Source organism: Penicillium diatomitis, assembly GCF_028827545.1.
Source record: "Penicillium diatomitis strain IBT 30728 chromosome Unknown utg000004l_segment0_segment0, whole genome shotgun sequence".
Classification (NCBI taxonomy): domain Eukaryota; kingdom Fungi; phylum Ascomycota; class Eurotiomycetes; order Eurotiales; family Aspergillaceae; genus Penicillium; species Penicillium diatomitis.
In genome coordinates this window covers 3,074,311-3,096,295 of record NW_026623176.1, presented here as the reverse complement: position 1 = coordinate 3,096,295, position 21,985 = coordinate 3,074,311, and the positions used below count along the sequence as shown (strand labels likewise).

Below are 21,985 nucleotides of genomic sequence, written 5' to 3'. Positions count from 1 at the left end.
GGATGAACAGAACTCAGGACTGCCTTGTCTATGTCCGCGGAAGAAGAAGAAGAGAGGACAATATGTGTGTCGAATTGCAAGATGCTATCAAAATGAAAGCTGTCACTGGGTTCATTTCAAATGATTAAAGTAGAACGAACAATACCCGGGAAACTGTCTTTGGGACATGCTACCTGAGGGGATTATGCGCGAGGTGTGAAATTCGTGCGTCTTCCGATGCTAGTTACTAGACGTGCAAGCATTACTGTCGCGGACCTATTACCTTGGCGCTGGGAGTACTTCGATTTTAGTTCGAGAGACTTATAGTAGTAGTAGTAGTAGTAGTAGTAGTAGTAGTAGTAGTAGTAGTAGTAGTAGTAGTACCCAACTCTCCTTGCTTAGCATAGAAAAACGTGCTTCAGGTGTCTTGTGTAGCAAACCTGTGCATCGATGATGATCGACTAGGCAGTGTAAGGCCAACATGTGGGGTTTGAAGACCTGCAAGACAAGTCCTCAGTATTTTCCCCCCCCATAATTAGGAGACGACGGGTCCAGACTCCAGAGGCTGAAGGTATTTCTGGAGACACCCTTGCATCCTCCCGTGAAACACCAGACTGCATTGGTGAACGAGTTCAGGTGCATGGGCCGAGAAACCCCGAAAAGTCTGTTTCTGTGAAGAGCAGCTCCCGCCCTGTCAGAACTGGAGTACAGTCTTGGCGGGGGGCTCACTAGGTTCTAGTCCAACGCATATTGCACAGTCATACAAGCTGCGAAGTAATCGATTCTCTAAGATGGAAGGCCATGCCATGAAACCTCCGACGTGTGCCCGACAAGACAACCTTTCCACCATTTCACCATTACCGCCACTTCAGTCTTCATGCTTTGGACATTTCTCGTATGTCTTTTCCCGAGGTTCGGTCTGCTGGAGTCACCCCCCCCCCCCCCCCCCCCGACTATATCGATCCAATCTGGACATTCAGAAAGCCGGTGATTCAGTCTCCCAAGTCAAAGTTGCAAAGAACTTCAAGATCTCACAACACCAGTCTCGAAGCCTCCGATAGGCCGAGAAACATGCTTCGACAAAATAACGCGGGTCCTAAACTTGACAGATCACCCTGGGCTCGACGCGCAGGACACATGCATGCCTATCCATGAGGCCTTGCCTATGATATATTCCAGTTGAACATATGTTATGCACACTTCCATGATGTTTGATAGGTGTAAAGTGGCTCATATCTGCAGAAATGGCCGGGAACAAGAGCCAGGTTCTTCCGTACGTGTTTTCGCCTCGATCCACGGTCTTGCATTGAGAATTTCGTCAATTGGAAATTCCACGCTGAGGTGTGCAGAGGTAGTGGTTTATAGATTGAACGTCTCATCGGGCTTTGGTTACAGGTGATCAAGATTGTTGTCCACAATGATACTGGCCTCAGCTAGCGCCTTGAGCTCGGTATACCGATGGGACGGACGAAATCATGCGGAGAAGTGGTAGTCTGCCACGAGCTTAAATGAGTGGTCCTAGTCGTAGATGCTGCCCTCTTATGTAAGGGTTGAAGTGAGATCGAGCTGGAATAGAGGGAAGGGGCGGTCAGAACTTCAGAAGTGCATCAGTCTTTTGATACGAGCATCCACGAAAGAATAAATACCACATGTCGGCCCTGCCAAGTAGAAGTGCATTTTATACAACCAACTCTCCGAATCATCATGAGTGCCCCTGGGTCTGTGGTGCTGGACTACACCCTTCACGATCTATACAATGCCGACGATCAAGACTACGATATCTGCATGGTCAATGCTTACGCACCGCCACCCAGTATCCCACTGGCAGCCCATATACCGGCTATCAAACAGTTTCCTGTTCAGGCACCACTATGTCCAGCATACGATCAGGATGAGCTCACCCGGACGATCCTCCATCTCGTAGCACAGAGGTTCGCATTCTGTGCCGGCCCAATGCGGATTCTCGTCTTGGAGTCAGAAAGTCAAAAAAGCCAATGTTCATCCCATGGACGCTCTCAAGCAGACATCTCCAAGGTGTTCAGTCAGCTTCAGGAGAAACAACGGCCGCTTCCATTATTTGTACCCATCAGTGACTTGTCCAAGTTCCGCCTTGATGCAAAGACAAAGCTGGCCGTCACTGGCCCATTGGACTGGTTTTCTCATATCCCACAAGTTATTGACCCCCGGATCCATTACAATCTGCTCTCCAAGCGTGGACTCGCCAAGTCTGGTCTTCCTACGCCTAGGACGATCGTCATAGACACTGTCCTCTCCCCCTCCCCGACGGAGCCCTTCACCGACAAGGACCTGCAGCCGGAGATCGCCCGTATGACCAAGCCAATCCTCGAAACTCCCATTCCTTTCATCGTGAAAGTCCCTCGCATCACCGGTGTCGGTCAGGGCACCTTTATAGTCCACACCGAGGCTGATCGATCATCCGTGTACGAGGTCTTCCTCGAGGAGGTCAAATTAATGCTGCTCGCGTTGAATCCCGCAAACGAATGTCTTGCAACCTGTAACGTGATCATCCAGGAGATGGTCCCCGGCGAGACCGCCAGTCTGAACTTCTTTGTCACGCAGACCGGCCGCGCAATCTTCAACTGCTGTAATCACCAGGATGTGGATGATGCATACATCTGGTCAGGCGGGTTGGTCTCCTACAACGAACAAGCCGTGTTGGAAAGCCAATACCGCGAGACAATGGATGCGGTGGCGCATTTTCTCCACAAACACGGATACTATGGTCCCGCAGGCGTGGACATCATGACGGATGAGACGGGGGTGCAATTCGTCGTGGACCTCAATGTTCGCATCACCGCAACGTATCACCTGGGTCCACTGCGAGGACATTTTACGCGCCGCGGGTTTTCCGAGGCAGCGGCAATGTCGACATTTCGTTTGACGTGTACGCAGGCTGAGTTCGAGAGCCACTTTGCCGAGGAATTGTGCAGTGGCTCTCTCGTACTCACAGCTTGGGTGCATCTTCAGGAAGCCAGTTTGGTCACGATGACTGTAGCAGCCAGGGACAGGACAGGGCTTCAGGAAATAGTGCAGAAGGTCTCTGAGTTTGCGGATAATTTTGCCTCGACAGATCACTCCTATACCTCATAGGTGATCGACACTAGTGCAAGCATAATAAATGGACGCGCAATGACTTCAAGGTCTCTGTACACTGCACACTGGCTGAGAATTCTGGGGTGTAGAAACCAGGATATGGATATGCAGGTTGCTTACACAATGCACCTTAAGTTTGACCGAGGATTGAGCGATTCGACCTTGTTGATCTGATTCTAGTTATGCGTAAGCTCTCACCGATGTATGCAGCAGTCAATGCCACTTGCCAACCTGGAAGCATTGCGCAAGTGCGGAGCCAGTTCTCATCACGGCCTGTTGTTGAACATCGTAAGAGCAGCTAGAGTCCCGGTTGGAGAGAGTGCCCTGGACACCCCTATCCAGGGCCGCCAGATAGGGACTGCATTGGCGTGAATCTCCATCGACTTCATACCTCAGAAGGCTAAATTTTTGCTGAGTGCAGCAAAAAGCGCGGAGAGAATGGCCTGGCTGATGTCATGAATCAGATGATTTAAACCGTTTTCCGAATGTGGAAAGCTTGGATGTCATCTCGTCCAAGCCATAAATCGACAGGGGCCGTCATCTGTAACATCAACTGCCCAGTGGAATTCAATGAGACTACTCGCAGCGGAAGGGCGGTGTGTGTCATGTGCTGAGGTAAATACTCCGATGCAGTCTAAGATGCATAAGCTGCAAGATCTGAGCCCAGCACATCCAAGGCGAGCCTGACGTAGCGAGAACTCCGGAGGTGGTGCCGGCATTCAGAACCACGAGAGGACTGATACTCTTCCATTATCGATTGCTCAAAGCGATCCACATAAGCTCGTTCCTGCATTGCTGCTATCAACTTAAATAAGCTCTTTTCGTTCCTGGAGGCTTAAAGCTTTCAGTCATTACGCCCAAAAAGTCCCGTGGATTGAATCGTCCATGTATGATAAGCGAGGTCATCTCCTCATGGGAACCATCCAGAAGTAGCTGCTGTTATTAGGGGTCACTCAGCACCTTCTAGGGCAAGGTAGCCGGGGGCCAACTTCACAAGCCCTCGGCCACCAGAGCCATTGTCAGCGAAGACGCTTGCCCAGGACTCTGCGAGGGTATGGCGTGGAGATTGCGACGTACAACACCTTCAAGATGCTGGGTGTTTGTATGGTATGTGAATCTGCCGCTCACCACAGTTCATAGCGTAGATAGAACCTCTCCTCCGTAGCAATCTCATCCTCATCGCTCTCTCACATCGTACGGCTACCCCTACTGCAGCCGCATCTCATCATAGGGGATTCGTTCTGTCAGTCTAAAGCGGCTGGACCGGTGTGATCGCCAGTGCTTGACATGGGCATGTGTGGAACATTCAGCGGAGGGAATCTGTTGGTTTGCCTTTGCAGGCGACCACGCATCGCTGACAGGAGCTGGTGACATCTTGAATTCGCAGAGGAATCACTAGTCCTCTCCACAGAAACTCTGCAGTGAGGGATCTGCAGATTTTGTGTACGGCCTGTCTTGTTCGCTTTTTAGTCGAAAGAACTCCCAATTGATTCCTTTAGTGCCTATTGTGGTATGTATACCAGACTCTGGCATGCTTCGCCAGACCAAAGTGACCGACAAGTGCTCAAGGTTAACGGAGAACCAGTGGTGGCCGTGCTATACCGACCGACTCCCATCGTAGGGGGTTGTATACGACCAAGTGCAGTCATACCTTGGAGCCCTTTTTACGGGCTAACGTCGTACCAGTCTCACCGGGTGTATCCTCCTCGTCTCAATTCTTTCAATCGCCCAATGAGTGACAATATATCACTGTTCTCAGTCGATAGGTAGCATCTCACTCGTCGACAAAGTTCATGATCGATTGGAAATGAACGAGGGAAGTATAAAAAGGCACATCCAAGTTGAGCTGCCCACAATCAGATCTAGTTCGTAAATCTATTATAAGAGGAAGTCACAAACTCAGCCAATGCGCATGAGTGCTACTCGACTGGAATCGACCCGAACACTTCGGATCATCCACTTTTGAGGGCGCAAGTCGGGTCTAAATGCCGAGGCAGTCAGATGGCCTGGATATTGGGCTCTAGATCTCCAAGCTCGTAGACTCTCAACCGCGTGAGATTGAAGTTGTCGTACCGAGAAGTCAGTGGGGGACATTTTACAAGGGATGGAATACCATCACCTCAGTGGAATGTAGCCAACCACCCCAGACTCGAGAAAGAATGTCTGGAGATCCGGAGGCCACGATCAGAGCGACGACTCTTTTCAAGTCAATCTAATTATTGGTTCTTGATGAATATCCCGTTGAGGTGGAGTAGCTTTCCCCCAGATCCGAACTACCGAACCGTTGGAAAAATAGGGTTCCATGCCGATGACCCTCTTGCGGAAAGCCGAATTGAACCTTTTTGATGGTATTCGATGGTGTTCAAGCCACCAGCCACATCAAATCATGTCTACTGTTCTCCAGTCGAGCTGGAACTTTGCGCTTACTCTACTCTTCTGGGGCATTTTCAGCGCGGCCTGTCCATTTGCATTCATTTCTCACTATTGACGTGGGCGTTTTGGTGTCTCGATTTCCCCACCCCTTGTTCAACTTATTGCCGGATAGAGGCATGTGTTATGCCCAGCTCGAAAGCTTTACATGTGTCGAGTGAAAGAGAATGTCCAGAATCGCACAGGATGAGAGTTCGTATAGCTAGTCTCGGATTCTATATGAAGCCGAGGTCCCACTACATTTCCAAAGGTGCTACATCCTTCCATTCTCATCGTCCACGAATACCACTGTGATATTGTCTTGTTCTACAATACCCACCTTCGTCTTCTCCTATACACGAGTCAATCATACCTTATATCGCGGAAATTCTTCATCAGCTCAGCCGCCACCATGCGTTTTGCCGCTACCAGACTTCCGCTTCTCATCGCTGCCACAGCCTCTGTTGTCGTTGGTCAGACTTCTAATTCAAAGACGTGCGCTGCGCAAAAGTAAGCTTCATCACAGCATCAGCATCCAGGTCTATCCATTTGGTTGATACCATCCACTGCAACAAACACAACCCTTAAGAGGGTATATTGTCAATGATACAACTCGCGGCATATCAACCAAGTGTTTCCCACCATGGATACTAACATACCATTCATCCATCACAGTGTTGTCGACCGATGTGTTCAAGATATGCAATTCCAACTCGAGGGCTGCGAGACTTATGACTTTGCATGCCAATGCACTCGCAGCACCAACGTCGTCGAGTATGTTGTTCCCACCATCAGATCAGAAGTTGAACTCACTTCGTCCATCATCCAGAACCTGAATCTCCAACACCCCCACTCCTGAGTTTCGACTAACAACATCTCTTCTTCTTCTTCCTTCCCATCACAGCTGCTACAACAACTGCCCCGACTTAATCGCAAGCACCACCGCGCAAAGCATCCGCCAACAAAACTGCGCCAACGCCAAAGCCTACGCCACCACCACCACATTCGGCGCCGCACCTAGCCAGACCGCCACCGGCACAAACACACACCCCCATAACGCATCGGCAACATCCAGCGGCACTCCCAGCGGCCTGGAAGAAAACAACGCTGGTGCGGACTATAGCGATAGTGGGAGCGAGACGGGATCTGGATCCGGGACTTCGGACGCTGCGCCCACGAAGACGTTGACCGGATTACAGGGGGGGGAATACGACGGCGGGACCGAGCCCGACGTCTGGAGCCGCGATGAATGCCGTGAAGAGGTCGGGGACTTGGGTAGCGTTTTTGGGGTTGGCGTTGGGGGTTATGATGTGAGGGGTAGTAGGAAGGAAAAGGGACGAGGCAGGGTAGAAGAGACGGATGGGGATTCAGGATGCATTTCAGTGGGGGTTTGAGGGGGTTTCCATCATTTAGCATTTTGGGTGTTTCAGTGCTGGGAATTGTCCGAGTGATTGGTTTCAGGGCATAGCGTTGTGTTTGCATACTCCTCTTACTATACGGGGAGATTAATATCTACATGGGGTAAACAATGAGAAGGACGGTTTCCGATTCAGAGTCAATGTGATACTAGTATTTTGGTCTAGGACGGACGGTACGGGGGCTCTGCGTAATCACTCGAAACGGAACTCTCGTCGGCCACAGCTTCGAAAGAACTCGGGAGGACCAACTCATGTGTCGAAAAATACAGAGATATGGACGATAGAGCAGATACTTGACTCATGGTCATGGGGCTAGGTTAAGATTTGCATCAACAAGATATCTCGGCAAACGACAGTACCGTGGGGGCAATCTTTTCTTGTTGGGCAAGTAAGAACGCAGGAGACGGTAGGGGTGCAAAGTGGTTGAATTGCTCTATGCATATAGACACTCAAAGAAGTTAATTGGCAGTCCATGGTCGACCCACGACCGCATGTATACACAAATTCAAAGTCTTTACAGACCCTTGGCCTGCTTGGCCTCCGCCAAAGCCTCCTTCAGCGCAGCCAGAGCTTTCTCAATATCATTGCGCTGGGGATCCGTCACGCTGACACCCATGTGGCCAAATCGGATATACTTGGTGGCGATCTCCTTGTGTAGACCGGCTGCGAAGATGACACCGCGCTTCAGCAGACCCGGCAGCACATCAGGCGGGGCCAAACCGTCCGGCAGGTACATGGCCGTCATACCGTGGGCCTGACACTCGGGCTTGGCAGCCACCTGGGAGAGACCGATCTCGGCAACGGCAGCCTTGACCTTGTCTGAGGCGGCAGTGTGGACCGCAAAGCGCTCCGACATGGGACGGGCGGTGATCTGGCTCAGGGTGGTGTGCAGGGCGTGGACAAGCTGAGTTGGCGGGGTGGCAAAGTACGAGGGCTTGCAGGCCTCATAATTCTGCATAATAGGCAGCCAGTTGGCCATGGAGGCATAGTAGGAAGCCGGGGGAGTCTGGCGAGACTGAGCGCGCTGAATGGCGCGTCCTGAACAGTACACAATGCTCAGACCCGGAGGGCATCCGATGGCCTTTTGCGAGGCGGTCACCACGGCATCGAGGTCCCATTCATCAAAGGCGATCTCCTCGGAGCCCACACTGCACACGCCGTCGACAATCACCAAGGTCTCCGGGCTGACCCGACGCACGATCTCGGCGACCCGCTTGATGTCATTCAGCACACCAGTGGAGGTGTCGACGTGTGTGACCGTCACCAGCTTATACGACTTTTCCTTCAGCGCAGCCTCGACAGTCTCGAAGGAAGGGCGGTCGCCGATGGGGGCGCGCAAGTGGGTAACCTCGGCACCGTACGTCGTCAAGCAGTTGCCGAAGGAGTCACCGAAATACCCGGTATTGAGGACGAGAGCATTTTCACCCCGCTCGATCAAATTGGCCGCGACCAGGTCCCATCCGAGAGTGCCGGAGCCGGAGATCAAGAAAGGTTGAGCAGAAGGATTGGTGGACTGGAACAGCTTGCGCAGTAGAGTCAGGGTCTCGCCAAAGACCTTGACGAAGCCGGGAGCAACGTGGCTCTCACTATTGCAGGCGGGCAACCATTAGCCATTCTATTCCCGCCTCTTGAGGGAGACCTTGGAGGGAGCAAGGTCTTCCATTATGAGTCCCAAAACTCGAGCGTCCATGCTCGGGGAAGATAGGACAAAGGAGGTACTCACGCATAGTGGGACATGGACTGCAGGACTGCATCATCAAACTCAATCGGGCCCGGGATGAGCAGAGTGTTGTGAGGGGGTTGAGACGACATGGTGGGAGATTTGGTAGAAAGAGGAGCAGAGGGAACGGAACGGTCAATTGGTTTATATTCAAGATCGTCTGGAGCCAGGGAGTTTCTCTCGGTCGAGAAGGGTGTGTTGAGTTCGGGCAACGGTAGGCGCTGATCCAGGTGTCTGGAGATCAGGCTCAGGCGCTGCGTGGTGGACGTGGGCGCCAGCTTTTCCGAAATGCGGCGGAGGGGCTGCCGCGGGGTCAGTCTGGGAGGTCCTGTTTTTGGCAGCGGCAGCTGGAATAACTGGAGACCACGCAGTAAGCTTCCTCTCGGTAGAGCCAGCTTGGGGGTGGTTCTTGCGGTTCTTGCTTGTGCCTCGTGGATTGCCGAGGGACCAGACTCCTGCGAAGTTCGGGGGTCGCCGCCGATGGGAGAGAGTGGAGGAGATGAGCGGGAAGGGGATTGGCTGCAGAGGAGGTATAGATACTGCGATTGTAGTACTGGAGAATAAGGCCGCGCTGGTCGCAGTACTTGTCCTGAAGTATAAGAGACTGAAGATAATAATATCACTCTTGTTGAGATAAAGATGGAGATTGAGAAGTTCAGCAGTGGATATTCCCCAGTCTATTTATTGATTCTGGATACCCACGGTAACTCTTCAGTATTGTAAGTCCCGCCCCATCGGCTCTCATCGTATTACCGTTTGTAGTTCTCCTCAGTCCGTCGCAGAAAAGTAGACGGCCGGACCCTTCCGCTACCGAATGAAAAGAAAGTACAGAAACTACCATTCGAGAAACATACTGTTTCTTCGTGCCTTCGAAGTTTCGAGACTGGATCGGGGTCAAGACTATCACCTACGCGGTAGAGTCTATTCCTAGAGCAGAGTTCGGTGAATGGTGAACGGCTGAACATCGGAATCTGGGGTAGCTCCAGCGGGTCTTGTCTCAAACGGGAAGTTAGTGAATAACTGCATACAGACTGACAGTCTGTACGGCGGTAGTAACTTAGGTAGTGGTACTACCTTCCTTAGCATGATGGTCATGGTTGATCAAACCATTGCATAACTTGGTCCCTTTAAGACGCAGACCATTCATAGAGGACCATGTTCTAACTAACTACATGAATGATGTAACGGCTGCTTCCTATGACGGAAAATCTCCAATGGATGACATCGCATCTTAATAGCCACGACAAGGATAGACATCTACTAAAGAAGGTTGGCCACTCTGAAGATGGTTACCAGGATCAACCCAGACTGGAGACGATACGCTCGCCGGTGAGCCTCGAAATCGGATGAGATATGCCAATCAGACCTCCAGCTTTAGTTGCCCATTGGTCATGGAAATGATTGTAAAACCCGCTAGAGCACACTGTTTGGGTCGATTAAGGCGTGAGGAGGTAACTTCCCGGACAATTTATGAATAGCGTGGTATGAATAGATGAAAACGGCCAGCTCCGAAAATCGAAGAAAATATCAACATCTTCCGTAGACTGCCTGGCAGACCAAATCCACTTGGCGTCGGACCAGTTGTATTGGTGCAAGGGATCAATCAATCAACAAGACGCCGCGACATGGCAAATGTAGATTTCAAGGACTTCAACTCTTGAAGTTGACATGCATCATAGCAAGCATCATCTCGGTCAACCAACTCACGGCTGGACCTCCAACGCCCCATCCGTGATCTCCGCTATGCCGAAATGGGCCATCACCTAGGGCTCAGGGCTGCCATCAGCTCGCGGCTTCCCCGCGAAGCTTCCGCCTTGGTGATCGCCCGCGCCTGGTATCGCCGACTGCCCGCGCGCTTGCCTGGATCTACAAGATCTCAATCTCTTTGCAGCCGGGTCCAGCCATTGAGTGTTCGATCTATCTTAGCAGTTCTTGTCAAGACCCACACACACCACCTGAGCATGACTGCCCGTTTGGTGCTGGTCATCGGTGACCTGTTCATCCCGGACCGGGCTCCCGTAGGTCCATGAGCCTAGACAAGCTTCGGCGGTCATGTTATCAGAGCTTCCCAGGAACTGAGCGCTAACAGACTCTCCTTTCCGTCTTCATAGGATCTGCCTGCCAAGGTTCGTGTGACAATATCTCGCTCTACCTTCAACTCGCAGGGTTCTGTGGTTCCAGTGACCCTAAGCTCATGCTCTGTCGTTCTTTCGTTCTAGTTCCGCAAACTCCTCACACCCGGAAAGATTGGTCAAATCCTCTGCTTGGGTAATTTGACTGATCGCGACACCTATGACTTTCTTCGCCAAGTAGCCCCAGACCTGCAGATGGTCAAGGGCGACTACGACGTCGACTCCCCCAATCTGCCGTTGTCCAAGGTCGTCAACCATGGCGGCCTGCGCATCGGTGTCACCCACGGTCATACCATTATCCCGCCCGGTGACGCAGATGCTCTGCTGATCGCTGCCCGTCAGATGGATGTGGATATCTTGCTTTGGGGAGGGACGCATCGCTTCGAGGCCTTCGAAATGGAGGGCCGCTTCTTTGTGAACCCAGGCAGCGCAACGGGTGCGATGAGCTCCGGCTACTGGCCGGATGGTGAAGAGCCAACTCCCAGCTTCTGTCTCATGGACGTGAGTTAACCCATTACCCTCAGCATATCCTCTGAATGAATAACTCACAGATGGACACAGATTCAAGGAGATGTCCTGGTGCTCTACGTGTATCAGCTCAAGACCGATGCGAATGGCGTGGAGAATGTCTCGGTGGAGAAGGTCTCGTACCGCAAAAATCATGCCCCAGCTCCAGCGCCAGCGTCCTAGTCTGTTACACCTTGATTCCCAGCTTACTTCCCCCTTCCTCCACGCATTATCGTCTGATGTATATAGTCCCCCTTCCGTCGCGCTCTCATGTCTACTGTCCGTCTAGTATGCTATTACCTTTTGTTTTGATTTGCCCTGCAGATACACCTAATGGAATCATCTAGAAATCATGCTTCAGTCTCGTATCTTGCCACGTTCGCTGAATGAAAGATAAACATAGGAAGGAGAAGATGACTGCTCGTAATCATTAAATTGTCTACCTCCATATACAGTGAACACCCGTCTCGGCCGTACTCTGGTCAGTCAGAATGCTTCAAAATTTAATGATTCGACTTCCATGTTCAAACAAGCGAGTGAATTTGATCGTACAAAAGAAGAAAAACCGTACGCAGAAGATATCCCAACTTCTCAAGGCCCTTCGTCGCGACAACAAGTACCGGACAAGCTCACAAGGCACGCTGATAGACCCACACACTAGTCTCAAAGCGGAACTCGTTCAAGTCCCGAATTGACCGCGAGCCTTCCTATCAGTCTCCGCCCCGCAAAGATCTTTATTGGAAAAGTTCCCTTTGTATTTAACAAATCCTTTGTCGCTGCATTGAAAGCAAGTTCGGCCAGACACTCGCTCTTCAGTGTCAAACTTTCTCATACCAAGCCGACATCTGCTATCCTATCGAGCGAGCCGCCTCAAGAGCTCCGCCGGCTGCTCTCTTAATTCCGAGAACCTTTATCCTCACCCACCCTTCCTCGAGATTTCATTTTACTTTACGCGCACCCTGCAATACACCCAAAAATGTCTGCAGAACACACAGAATTGAAGGATGAGCAGCTGCCTCCCCGCGACGAGGGATTGGACGACGAGGTAGGTTGGCGATCGGTTCAAGGGTGTGGAAGCATTTACAATGCGACATGATCTCTGGGTTTTGATAGCACGGTATTTCCGACATGAGCTGATCTAAAACACTCTCAAATTTAGGAGGAGATCGCCGCCATGAAGCGACGTGTTGCGGAGATGGAATCCGAGGCTGCCAAGCTACGCGACATGCAGGAGACGCTGGAGCAGCAGGCCGAGGGCCTTCAAGAGAACAAGGAAGATATCGATGCGCGGAGTATATTCGTCGGCAATGTCGACTACGGCGCTTCACCCGAGGAGATTCAGGCACACTTCCAGAGCTGCGGGTCAATCAATCGCGTGACCATCCTTTTGGACAAATTCACGGGTCAGCCGAAGGGGTGCGTCCACATCCGAGCTCTAACCGTCTCTTGTCTCGTTCACAGGGTCCCGGAAACTGACATGGACTACATAGCTATGCCTACGTCGAGTTTGCGGAGCCCAGTCTTGTGGCCCAGGCTCTGGTTCTCAATGAGAGTGTCTTCCGTGGCCGGAACTTGAAGGTGAGTTTGAATGATGATATGCCGACATGCCTGCGCACTAAGCCGAACCAATCAAGCTGACTGGAGTTTCCGCACATTCACAGGTGACTCCCAAGCGCACCAACCTTCCGGGCATGACTCGCGGGCGTGGACGAGGTGGATTCCGCGGTGGCCGTGGACGTGGTGGTTTCCGAGGAAGCTACCGAGGTGGATATCGGGGTCGGGGTCGTGGCTTCGCGCCATACTAAAGGTGCAGTTGAACTGCGCAACCATTCGAATGACGTTCTACACACCACCTTCGAAGCTTACAAGACCGGTACGAGGGTCGTTGTAAACCCGAGTATGCCACAGGGAACTGAGATCGAACGAGGCTTGATCAGGATCCGGGATAAGGGACCCGCAAGAACCGGTTGGTGAGGTTATCTGTCTTTCCTACGCCATGCTTGTATGGAGAAGCATGGTGCTTCCATCTCCTGCATCCAGCTACGCACTCGGTCCTCTCGGCGCGCGCGGGATATGTGAAGTCGTTGGTCGAGAAGATGTACAATAAAAGCGCCCGCCAGATTAAACACACACGTCATGTTTTCAATATTCGCCTGTTGGCATCACCTCTTTTCAAGTTTCCAATATCCCGTCTATCGTTCTATTTCTTCCGGTATTAAGGGGGTTCCTCCAAACTGAGATGTGAAGTAAGACCGAAAGCTGTCAAATTTGCATAAGGCTAATCCCGACAATCACGGGTGGAACCACTACCATAAAACTCGGCAATCGACCAAGCCAGGATTCTTGATACGAGGAGTGTTTGCGAGCATCTTATTAGCGTCTGACGACTACTATTTCTGGCACCAGCCAGTTGGCGAGCAACGAGCGCCGCATGGGCTGACGCCGGGCGTCGAATTGGGCGGGGCGCATGCTTCCGAGCGCAACAACGCACCTAAAAAAAATGTACCGACTACCTCTCTGAGAGAGGCCTGCCAGCCTGGGGTCCTGGCACTCGTTCAATGTGGTCACTGCCCCATACGCAATATACATTGATGATCATATATGAGTGAATCCTGTTGCCTGGTCCTAAGGCTAACCGCTGAAGGAATACAAGTCGAGCTTATGTAGCAGAGTACTAAGGACGGCGAGTGCTCCAGTTGAGAATGAGGTAGCATGCTCTCTCTAATCACTCCAAAAGGTCACTTGAATTACCAAATCCTTATCAATCATCAATATCGCCACCTCTTTGTCCTGTCAGCATACTGTAGCACGCTGCTACGCACGAAGTACTGAGTAAGTACCATACTACTGACCCGATGATGAAAAACTCGGACGAGTTCCATGGAGCTGCTTGTGGCATTTCGGCTATGCATATTAATACCATGAAGCAGCATGTCTCTGCATAGTCAGTGGGCGGGAGGCTATTCGTGTCAAGCGCGCAACAGACAACTACTCACTGTGCTAAAACCAACATCTTATATTGACAACTCAGGGTAGATTTGATGGCATTGACTTGGCCATATCTATCTTCTTCCCAAATTGACATCATTTTGATTGAAGGTCCTACAGCCAACCATTTGACTTGTAGGGGCAGGTCATCAGCAATATCAATGAATGTACTTGTTCGCCTCCTCATAGAGTTTGTGAATGTCAATGTTCCATGTCCTGTAGCTGTGTGCTTCAATATGCCCGTGGGTGGCTGACAATTGCACACTGGAGTCCTGGACTCGGTGGATTGTGGCTGAGTCGAAGTTAGAACTCGACATGATCTACCTGACTATCGTTCGGGATGGGCTGGTCCACAACGTAATGATGTCTCCAGCCCTTTGCACCAACTTCGATCATGTACACTTTACTTTGCTTAGCAGAGCGAACCGAGCGCAGAGAAAATTCTACACACAAGAACAAGTGCTCGTGACCCAAGACCAGAAAGAACATATCAGTCAAAACTTGGTACCAGCGAAGTATTTCCAAGACCAGATTTCATAGTCGTTACGTAGGCGGAGTACATGTCGGAGGTTGTTCTCAAAATGACAGTACCTTACCGTAATTGGAGGGGATCCTTGCCCGCATGAAGACGGAGTTTTCTATGGCAGGCCATACGTACCCAAACGGGCGCTTACACAGCATTGTAACCGTTGACACTAGCCCCGGGCAGCCCGCTTCCCCTTCTCCTCCGTCCTCCATCGAAACATCACCACCGCTCACGCTTCCTCTTTCTTCCCCTCTCTCTCCGCCTTTGTCCTCGAGAACTACAATTCCCTGATTCAGGCCTCATCAAGTGCGACTCGACTCTGCGACTCCCTCGCCTACTTGACTCCAGTTGTGGATGCGTGTTCCACAACTCTTGGCTTGGGCTTGATTGATCGGCCTTTTGCACCGGACGGCTTGCTTGTGAAGCAACCAGGGCAATCATCATGGCTTCTAATCTGCCTGCGTACGTTTCCCCTTCCAGAAGCCCTGCCCTAGACACGTGACCCCAGGGACAGTCGAGTCCGACGTGACTTGTGATCTCTTGCAAATACTCAATGCTAATGGTCTGCATTATAGCCAGCCAAACATTCGACTCACGAGTAAGATTACCTGATTCTTCCAGCCGTGGCGTGCATCCCAGCGCGGGACGTTGCGGGGCTGGCGGCCTTGATATCAGCATACTGACGATTTACCATGTCCACTCAGTCGTTGCAGCAGATGGACTTTATCGGCGTGATGTCTTCCGTAAGTAATGAACCATTTCTGGCGATTGCTCATTTATTTTCGCAACACCTTTCCAGGCCCCACGCTGGGCTCAGCGCTAACACCCGCCCTTTCAACTTTTTAGGCTTCCCGGACCCCTTCGCTGTGGCCACCGTGGGCGGCGAGCAAACTCATACTACGTCTGTGATCAAAAAAACACTGAACCCATACTGGAATGAGGCATTTGATCTGTACGTGCCCACTTGGTTCCGCAGTTGGCCGCTTTGGTGATCTTTGTCTCGTGCATCCGTTGCTGATTAGTGATCTGTTCTGGGTAGGCGAGTCAACGAGGACAGTATCCTTGCGATCCAGATTTTTGACCAGAAGAAATTTAAGAAGAAGGACCAGGGTTTCCTCGGGGTGATCAACGTGCGCATTGGAGATGTCATCGATCTTCAGATGGGAGGAGATGGTGAGTTGAGAAGTCTCACTTGGCCTACACTTTTTGCGCCATTACTGATCAGTGTCTTCCCCCTCTCCATAGAGATGATCACAAGAGACCTCAAGAAATCCAACGATAATCTCGTTGTACATGGAAAGCTCATCATCAACTTGTCGACAAATCTTGCCGCAGCGTCCCAGCCAGCCGGCTCTCAACGTCATCCAGCGCAGTCGTCAACGTCAAGTGGACTTGTGCCTCAAGTCGCAGCCTCGTCAACACCACAAACCGGCAATTCGGCGGCTGCGTCCAGCGCCTCACTCAACCACCGAGTCTCAACAAGCCATCCTCCGCCAGGAGCCCCCAACGGGTCCGCTCCACCCGGCGCCAATGCTCCATCTCGCGCCAACTTGAGCTCTTTCGAGGATAGCCAAGGCCGACTTCCTGCTGGCTGGGAACGTCGCGAGGACAACATAGGTCGAACCTACTACGTGGACCACAATACGCGTACCACCACGTGGTCAAGACCGTCGGCCAACTACAATGAACAAACCCAGCGCAGTCAGCGGGAGGCGAACATGCAGCTCGAGCGCCGTGCCCACCAAAGTCGAATGCTCCCTGAAGATCGCACTGGTGCCAACTCTCCCAATCTATCAGATAGTCAACAGCCTGCCACACCCCCACCGGGACCAGCTGCGGCATCTTCCTCCGCCGCTGCTCCTACCGCCGGGAGTGCCGCCTCGCACGCTGATGCTGTCTCGATGATGGCTACCGGAGTGACCACAGCTGGCACAGGAGAATTCCCTTCCGGCTGGGAGCAGCGGCATACACCCGAGGGCCGGGCGTACTTTGTCGATCACAACACGCGAACGACTACATGGGTCGATCCTCGCCGACAGCGATACATCAGAACCTACGGCCAAAACCAAAACCAGACTGGAAATAATGTGACCTTCCAGCAGCAGCCTGTCTCTCAACTTGGTCCTCTACCCAGCGGCTGGGAAATGCGCCTCACGCACACGGCCCGTGTATACTTTGTCGACCACAATACCAAGACAACCACATGGGACGACCCTCGCTTGCCTTCCTCGCTCGACCAGGGTGTACCGCAATACAAGCGTGACTTCCGTCGCAAGCTGATCTACTTCCGCTCTCAGCCCGCGCTGCGCATCTTGGTCGGCCAATGTCACGTCAAGGTCCGCCGTAACAACATCTTCGAAGATTCGTACTCTGAGATCATGCGCCAAAGTGCTTCGGATCTAAAGAAGCGATTGATGATCAAGTTCGATGGCGAGGATGGTCTCGACTACGGTGGTCTTTCTCGGTACGTCACCTGGCGATTTATTCATCACGCTTCTCATACTAGATCGCTAACTTGACCACACAGTGAATTCTTTTTCCTCCTGTCCCATGAGATGTTCAATCCTTTCTACTGTCTATTCGAATACTCTGCACACGACAATTACACGCTGCAAATCAACCCTCACTCTGGCGTCAACCCTGAGCATCTCAACTACTTCAAGTTCATTGGCCGAGTCGTCGGTCTCGCCATCTTCCACCGTCGCTTCTTGGACTCCTTCTTCATTCCAGCTTTCTACAAAATGATGCTGCGGAAGAAGGTGTCCCTGCAGGATATGGAGGGCGTGGACGAGGATCTGCATCGCAACCTTGCGTGGACTCTGTAAGTCGTGTCTATTCACTGCAATGTCTTCCCAAAAGCCCGAAAAAGATATGTCCCGCCAATGGTTGCTAATTACGTCACTACAGGGATAATGATATCGAGGGTATTATCGAACTCACATTCTCGGTTGATGATGAGAAGTTTGGCGAGCGCACTACTGTTGATTTGATTCCTGGTGGTCGGGACATTCCCGTCACGAACGAAAACAAGGCACAGTACATCGAGTTGGTGACGGAATGGAAGATTATGAAACGGGTTGAGGAGCAATTCAACGCCTTCATGGTTGGGTTCAATGAGTTGATTCCAGCTGACCTCGTCAACGTATTCGACGAGCGAGAACTGGAGCTGCTCATTGGTGGCATCGCCGACATTGATGTCGACGATTGGAAGAAACACACCGACTACCGTGGTTACCAGGAGCAGGACGAGGTCATTCAGAACTTCTGGAAGGTGGTTCGCACTTGGGATGCTGAGCAAAAGTCCCGTCTTCTGCAATTCACCACGGGTACGTCGCGTATCCCCGTCAACGGTTTTAAGGACTTGCAGGGTTCGGACGGTCCTCGACGATTCACTATCGAGAAGTCGGGTGACCCTGCGGCCCTTCCAAAATCGCACACCTGCTTCAACCGTCTCGATCTGCCTCCGTACAAGTCTTATGAGGCGCTGGAGCACAAGATGTCCATTGCGGTGGAAGAGACGCTTGGGTTTGGACAGGAATAAAGAGATACCCCCCCCCCCCCCCCCCCCCCTTCGGCGGCGCACTTGCACTATTCCTGCTCTTTTTTATCTTCTCGCAATGCAGATATTCTATTTATGGGTTCTCTCGCGTCTGCCATTGTCACCTAATTCAAGTAAAGCGCGCCGTGGCCATGTCCGCCTCGGTCCTTTGCAAGTTGGACCTCCTCCTTTGGACTGTCTGCTGGATGCAGTCCACCACGAATAAAGTGAACCGAGGCTGAGCAGCGGACCTTGTCAATATTCTCACTCAGCTCTGACTTCTCAACTTGTGGTCACTTCTGTGCTCAATCACCCAGTGCTTCGCTCGTATGATCGGCACGTGGTCTGTTTGGCGGCTTCCCCCAACGTCCTTTCGCGGACATTTAACTACCATGTACATATCTTCACCAGCGATTCGCTTTCCAAGCAAGACTCATGTAAGACCGTGTCTCGTGTGCACCTATGCCGCACCAGGTGAGGCAAGCAAATCAATTTGTCCAAGCTGATCGTGATTGCTTTTTTCTCGAGAATGATCCTTTGCAGATCTCAATGGCGTTGCTCATGTGTGTCCGGATGTATGTTAGCCTGCGTCTCCGACGTTGGCCTCATCTTTGGCATAAGCTGAACGTGTCACTTTCTTACCTGCGAACTGCGCTTATTCCAGTCTGTCTTGCCCTGCCACGTCCTGTATATTTCATCTAGCAGCATAGACAACTAGTCTATCTAGACTATCTGGTTCAAAGCACATATGGCCACTGTAGACCGCATCTCCGCTTTCTTAAGCAGAGGGACGTAAAAAGAGCACCGACCCCCGGGCAGCCATTCCCCCCCCCCCTGGGAATTTATCGGCTCTCTCATGACCACTTCGCCGGACTATCTCCTATCATTCGCATATCCCGTGTACCTAGTACCTACTGAGTAGGAACCTGGATATGTTGGCTTGAACAGCGGCAAGTATTAGTACGACTGCCTTTTTCCTCGATTAGTTTTGACTTAGGAACCTTCAAGCGATTTACTAGTCCTCGGCATCAGATACATATAAACGCTTGCATGGAGTAGCGGGATCGGGCAGATATATTTTGGAGATGGAGATCTCCGGTACACCAACATTTTTCACTACATGCCCGGGGCGTGTGGTTGGAAATAGGGAAGTTCCGGGGTATTTGGAGTTAGGTCCAACCTTACTGGATTGTATTTTTGGTATTCTAGTTTGCGCGGTACCTGCCAGGTTCCTTGGAAGTTTCTAGGCACGATGGGGATTCTCACATGTGCGCCCTGAGCTCTTCAGCCTAGTTTAGGGTTTGGGGATGGGAGAGGTAGCTTTCTAAGTCGGGTTACATGGATGAGCTATGCCTTTTTTTTTTTTCCTGAATTACTGCATACGGGTTGAACGGAAATCATACATTGACTCATTGAACTCGTTGCGAAAAGCTGCTAATTGTGCGTGGACGTGGACACTAAACTACATGGATATCTTGAAGCCAGCGCGGATACTGCTGAACAAGTGGTTGGAACAATGCGCCGACGAAATGAGTTCCAATCGGGAAGGTGCTCCTGGTCACAACGTGTGTTTTTTTTTTTTTGCAACAATGGCACGTGTTGAGAAGGGGTCGCGTTGGAGCGGCAAAAGGAAAGGAGAACAAGGAATGGTTGGAAAGGTAAAAGGGGAGGGAGGAGTGAGAAAGGTCAACAACAGTAGTCGAGGTCAAGGAACGTACAGGGCAAGCTCCGTTCCTAGAAGCAGACGCAGAGTAGACCGAGTCTTCTCCCTCGTATTATCTAGAGTTCCTCTTCATCCTCGGGCTCTTTCGTGACTTTATTCCCCGGCTCTGTCTGCAAATCAGGATTCTTGGTGGGAGACCCGATTGACAGGATTGTTGAACAAGTACTGCAAACCCGCATATGGCAAGCATCGCACTCAAAGATCTGGGGTGGAAATACAGAACAGATTGAGCACCGGAACATTCGGCCGCCTCTTGAAGTCCACGTCGCTTCACGGTGATCTTCGCATGTGAATGGAGGTGTGGGATCTGAAACCGGTGCGGTAGGAGGGATCTGTGGGGGAACTCCTCGTCGAAGTTGTCGCAATGTCGTTTCCAGAGTTGGCATCTCCATCGGGAATGATGATGGGGTGGTGGTGAACGGGTTGGCTTGCGGGACAGGCGCTCCAATGAGATCTCCTGGCGTTAAGAACATGGACCATTGCAGAGGTTGATCAGTCATTGGGGTATTGTGTCGATACAGGTTTTGGCACTCGCATGTCTTCCACTTGGAGCCGCATTGGTAGCAAAAGGTGTGTCCGCATCTGGGGAGATTACAAAGTAACATTGGGTAAGCATACGTTGTTTGTTCCCCGAGCTCCTTTTCACGATAGAGAAGAAACGACGTTATCTCGGGGTTGAAGCAGTCACATACCGACATCGGACCTCGTTACACCCATAGCGAAGCTCAACAATAGCATGACAATGATAGCAGCGTCGCCAGTTGTTCTTTTCCGCCAGATTGATCACACTTTTCTGGGCTTCGTCAACAGGGCATTCGCGACCTGGGTGGGCTAGAGCCTTGCAAGTGATGTGGGTTTTCTTGTGGCATCTTGAACAGGTGCCATGCTCGTTCTTGATAGCCGAAGGACGGATGAACGTAGAGCAAGTGGGTTCAGCACAGTAGACACGAGGACTCGCAGTGTACTCTTCGGCGTGAAGATCGTACTCTTGGAGTTCGTGATGGGTGAGCACCAAGCGGATAGTCTCGTATCGAAACTCGATACCGCAGCAGCGAGCCGGGAACACTGATTCATCACGAGTTGCTCGCAGAAAGAGTTCTCGCAGACATTCCACGCAATAGGTGTGCAAGCAAGAACTAACGTAAGCGGGCTCCTCGATCTCTTCGAAACAGCTTGAGCACTCCGGTTTGTGCCGAGGAGAAGTGGGTGGTTCTGCTCCACGGCCCGCCTGGCCTTGGAGAGCGAAGATAGTCTGGTGAAGAGATCGCATGGACTCTCTCAAGGACTCTCTCAATACGTGTGGAGAGTCATTCTCTGCAATCACGTCGTCATATGGAAATGCTCCAGGCATAGATGGGTTTGCAGAGGACGGTGTGGGCGACGCTTGCGGTCCCCGACCAAGACTGGATCCATCATCTGTTAGACCTGTCATTCTTCTCAGATGAGGTACGCCCACAGCTTGAGAATGGTGTCGCTGCTGTGACTCTGTGTCGGTTACCGTGCTTGAAATCATGGCTGTCATACCCTGGGACCGTTCATAGAACGCTGAGTTCGCGTCAATGAGCCTGTGCAGTCGGGCAATGGCTCTCTCCAGTCGTTCCGTTCGTACTTCAAGTATGCGCTGGCGAGATTCCAGGTTCGCCATTCGCGGGGCATCAGGGCGACCTGGCGAGGGATCCTGATGATCACCCCCGCCACTCTCCATGCTGGAAGAGCTTGATGTGCTCTACTTACGAAAAATCGAAGATGAAGTCCTTGACGTTGCTTTTGGGTTAGAATGTCTGCCTTGGAAGGTGTGAGATAATGTTCTGAGAGGTGCAATATAAAGGAAAGTGTCTGACATACAAAACTGAACGGTGTAAGATAATGTTCTGAGAGATGCAAGGAAAAAGAAAGTGTTTGACATACACTCCTATTGGGAGAAGAGAAAG

General features: G+C 51.5%; 8 protein-coding genes across 8 annotated transcripts; 5 read left to right on the top strand and 3 right to left on the bottom strand.

The window, feature by feature from the left end:
- Positions 1 to 182: 182 nt before the first annotated feature.
- Positions 183 to 787, bottom strand: N7539_004313 (uncharacterized protein; the record flags this gene model as incomplete). Its single annotated transcript, XM_056933915.1, has 2 exons — positions 183 to 372; positions 744 to 787. 2 exons carry the CDS (start codon positions 785 to 787, stop codon positions 183 to 185), a joined length of 234 nt encoding a protein of 77 aa, XP_056791456.1.
- Positions 788 to 1,683: 896 nt separating this feature from the next.
- On the top strand, positions 1,684 to 3,090 carry N7539_004312 (putative solid-state culture specific protein; the record flags this gene model as incomplete). Its single annotated transcript, XM_056933914.1, has 1 exon — positions 1,684 to 3,090. One exon carries the CDS (start codon positions 1,684 to 1,686, stop codon positions 3,088 to 3,090), a length of 1,407 nt encoding a protein of 468 aa, XP_056791455.1.
- A 2,824-nt stretch (positions 3,091 to 5,914) lies between these two features.
- On the top strand, positions 5,915 to 6,812 carry N7539_004311 (GPI anchored serine-threonine rich protein; the record flags this gene model as incomplete). Its single annotated transcript, XM_056933913.1, has 3 exons — positions 5,915 to 6,012; positions 6,178 to 6,276; positions 6,407 to 6,812. Coding segments are annotated over 3 exons (603 nt in total), but the record flags the coding sequence as incomplete, so codon positions are not given.
- Positions 6,813 to 7,434: 622 nt separating this feature from the next.
- On the bottom strand, positions 7,435 to 8,732 carry N7539_004310 (alanine--glyoxylate transaminase; the record flags this gene model as incomplete). The annotated part of the gene is made up of 2 exons (XM_056933912.1): positions 7,435 to 8,506; positions 8,644 to 8,732. The coding sequence occupies 2 exons, from the start codon at positions 8,730 to 8,732 to the stop codon at positions 7,435 to 7,437; spliced, it is 1,161 nt and encodes a 386-aa protein (XP_056791453.1).
- A 1,659-nt stretch (positions 8,733 to 10,391) lies between these two features.
- On the top strand, positions 10,392 to 11,462 carry N7539_004309 (vacuolar protein sorting-associated protein 29; the record flags this gene model as incomplete). The annotated part of the gene is made up of 4 exons (XM_056933911.1): positions 10,392 to 10,658; positions 10,752 to 10,766; positions 10,860 to 11,273; positions 11,334 to 11,462. 4 exons carry the CDS (start codon positions 10,392 to 10,394, stop codon positions 11,460 to 11,462), a joined length of 825 nt encoding a protein of 274 aa, XP_056791452.1.
- Positions 11,463 to 12,255: 793 nt separating this feature from the next.
- On the top strand, positions 12,256 to 13,084 carry N7539_004308 (polyadenylate-binding protein; the record flags this gene model as incomplete). Its single annotated transcript, XM_056933910.1, has 4 exons — positions 12,256 to 12,324; positions 12,439 to 12,695; positions 12,770 to 12,857; positions 12,941 to 13,084. 4 exons carry the CDS (start codon positions 12,256 to 12,258, stop codon positions 13,082 to 13,084), a joined length of 558 nt encoding a protein of 185 aa, XP_056791451.1.
- Positions 13,085 to 14,848: 1,764 nt separating this feature from the next.
- On the top strand, positions 14,849 to 18,334 carry N7539_004307 (NEDD4 family E3 ubiquitin-protein ligase; the record flags this gene model as incomplete). The annotated part of the gene is made up of 8 exons (XM_056933909.1): positions 14,849 to 14,864; positions 14,977 to 15,255; positions 15,369 to 15,536; positions 15,640 to 15,745; positions 15,833 to 15,966; positions 16,039 to 17,257; positions 17,321 to 17,614; positions 17,701 to 18,334. The coding sequence occupies 8 exons, from the start codon at positions 14,849 to 14,851 to the stop codon at positions 18,332 to 18,334; spliced, it is 2,850 nt and encodes a 949-aa protein (XP_056791450.1).
- Positions 18,335 to 20,110: 1,776 nt separating this feature from the next.
- N7539_004306 (E3 ubiquitin-protein ligase) lies at positions 20,111 to 21,759 on the bottom strand (the record flags this gene model as incomplete). The annotated part of the gene is made up of 2 exons (XM_056933908.1): positions 20,111 to 20,636; positions 20,747 to 21,759. 2 exons carry the CDS (start codon positions 21,757 to 21,759, stop codon positions 20,111 to 20,113), a joined length of 1,539 nt encoding a protein of 512 aa, XP_056791449.1.
- Between the last annotated feature and the right edge of the window lie 226 nt (positions 21,760 to 21,985).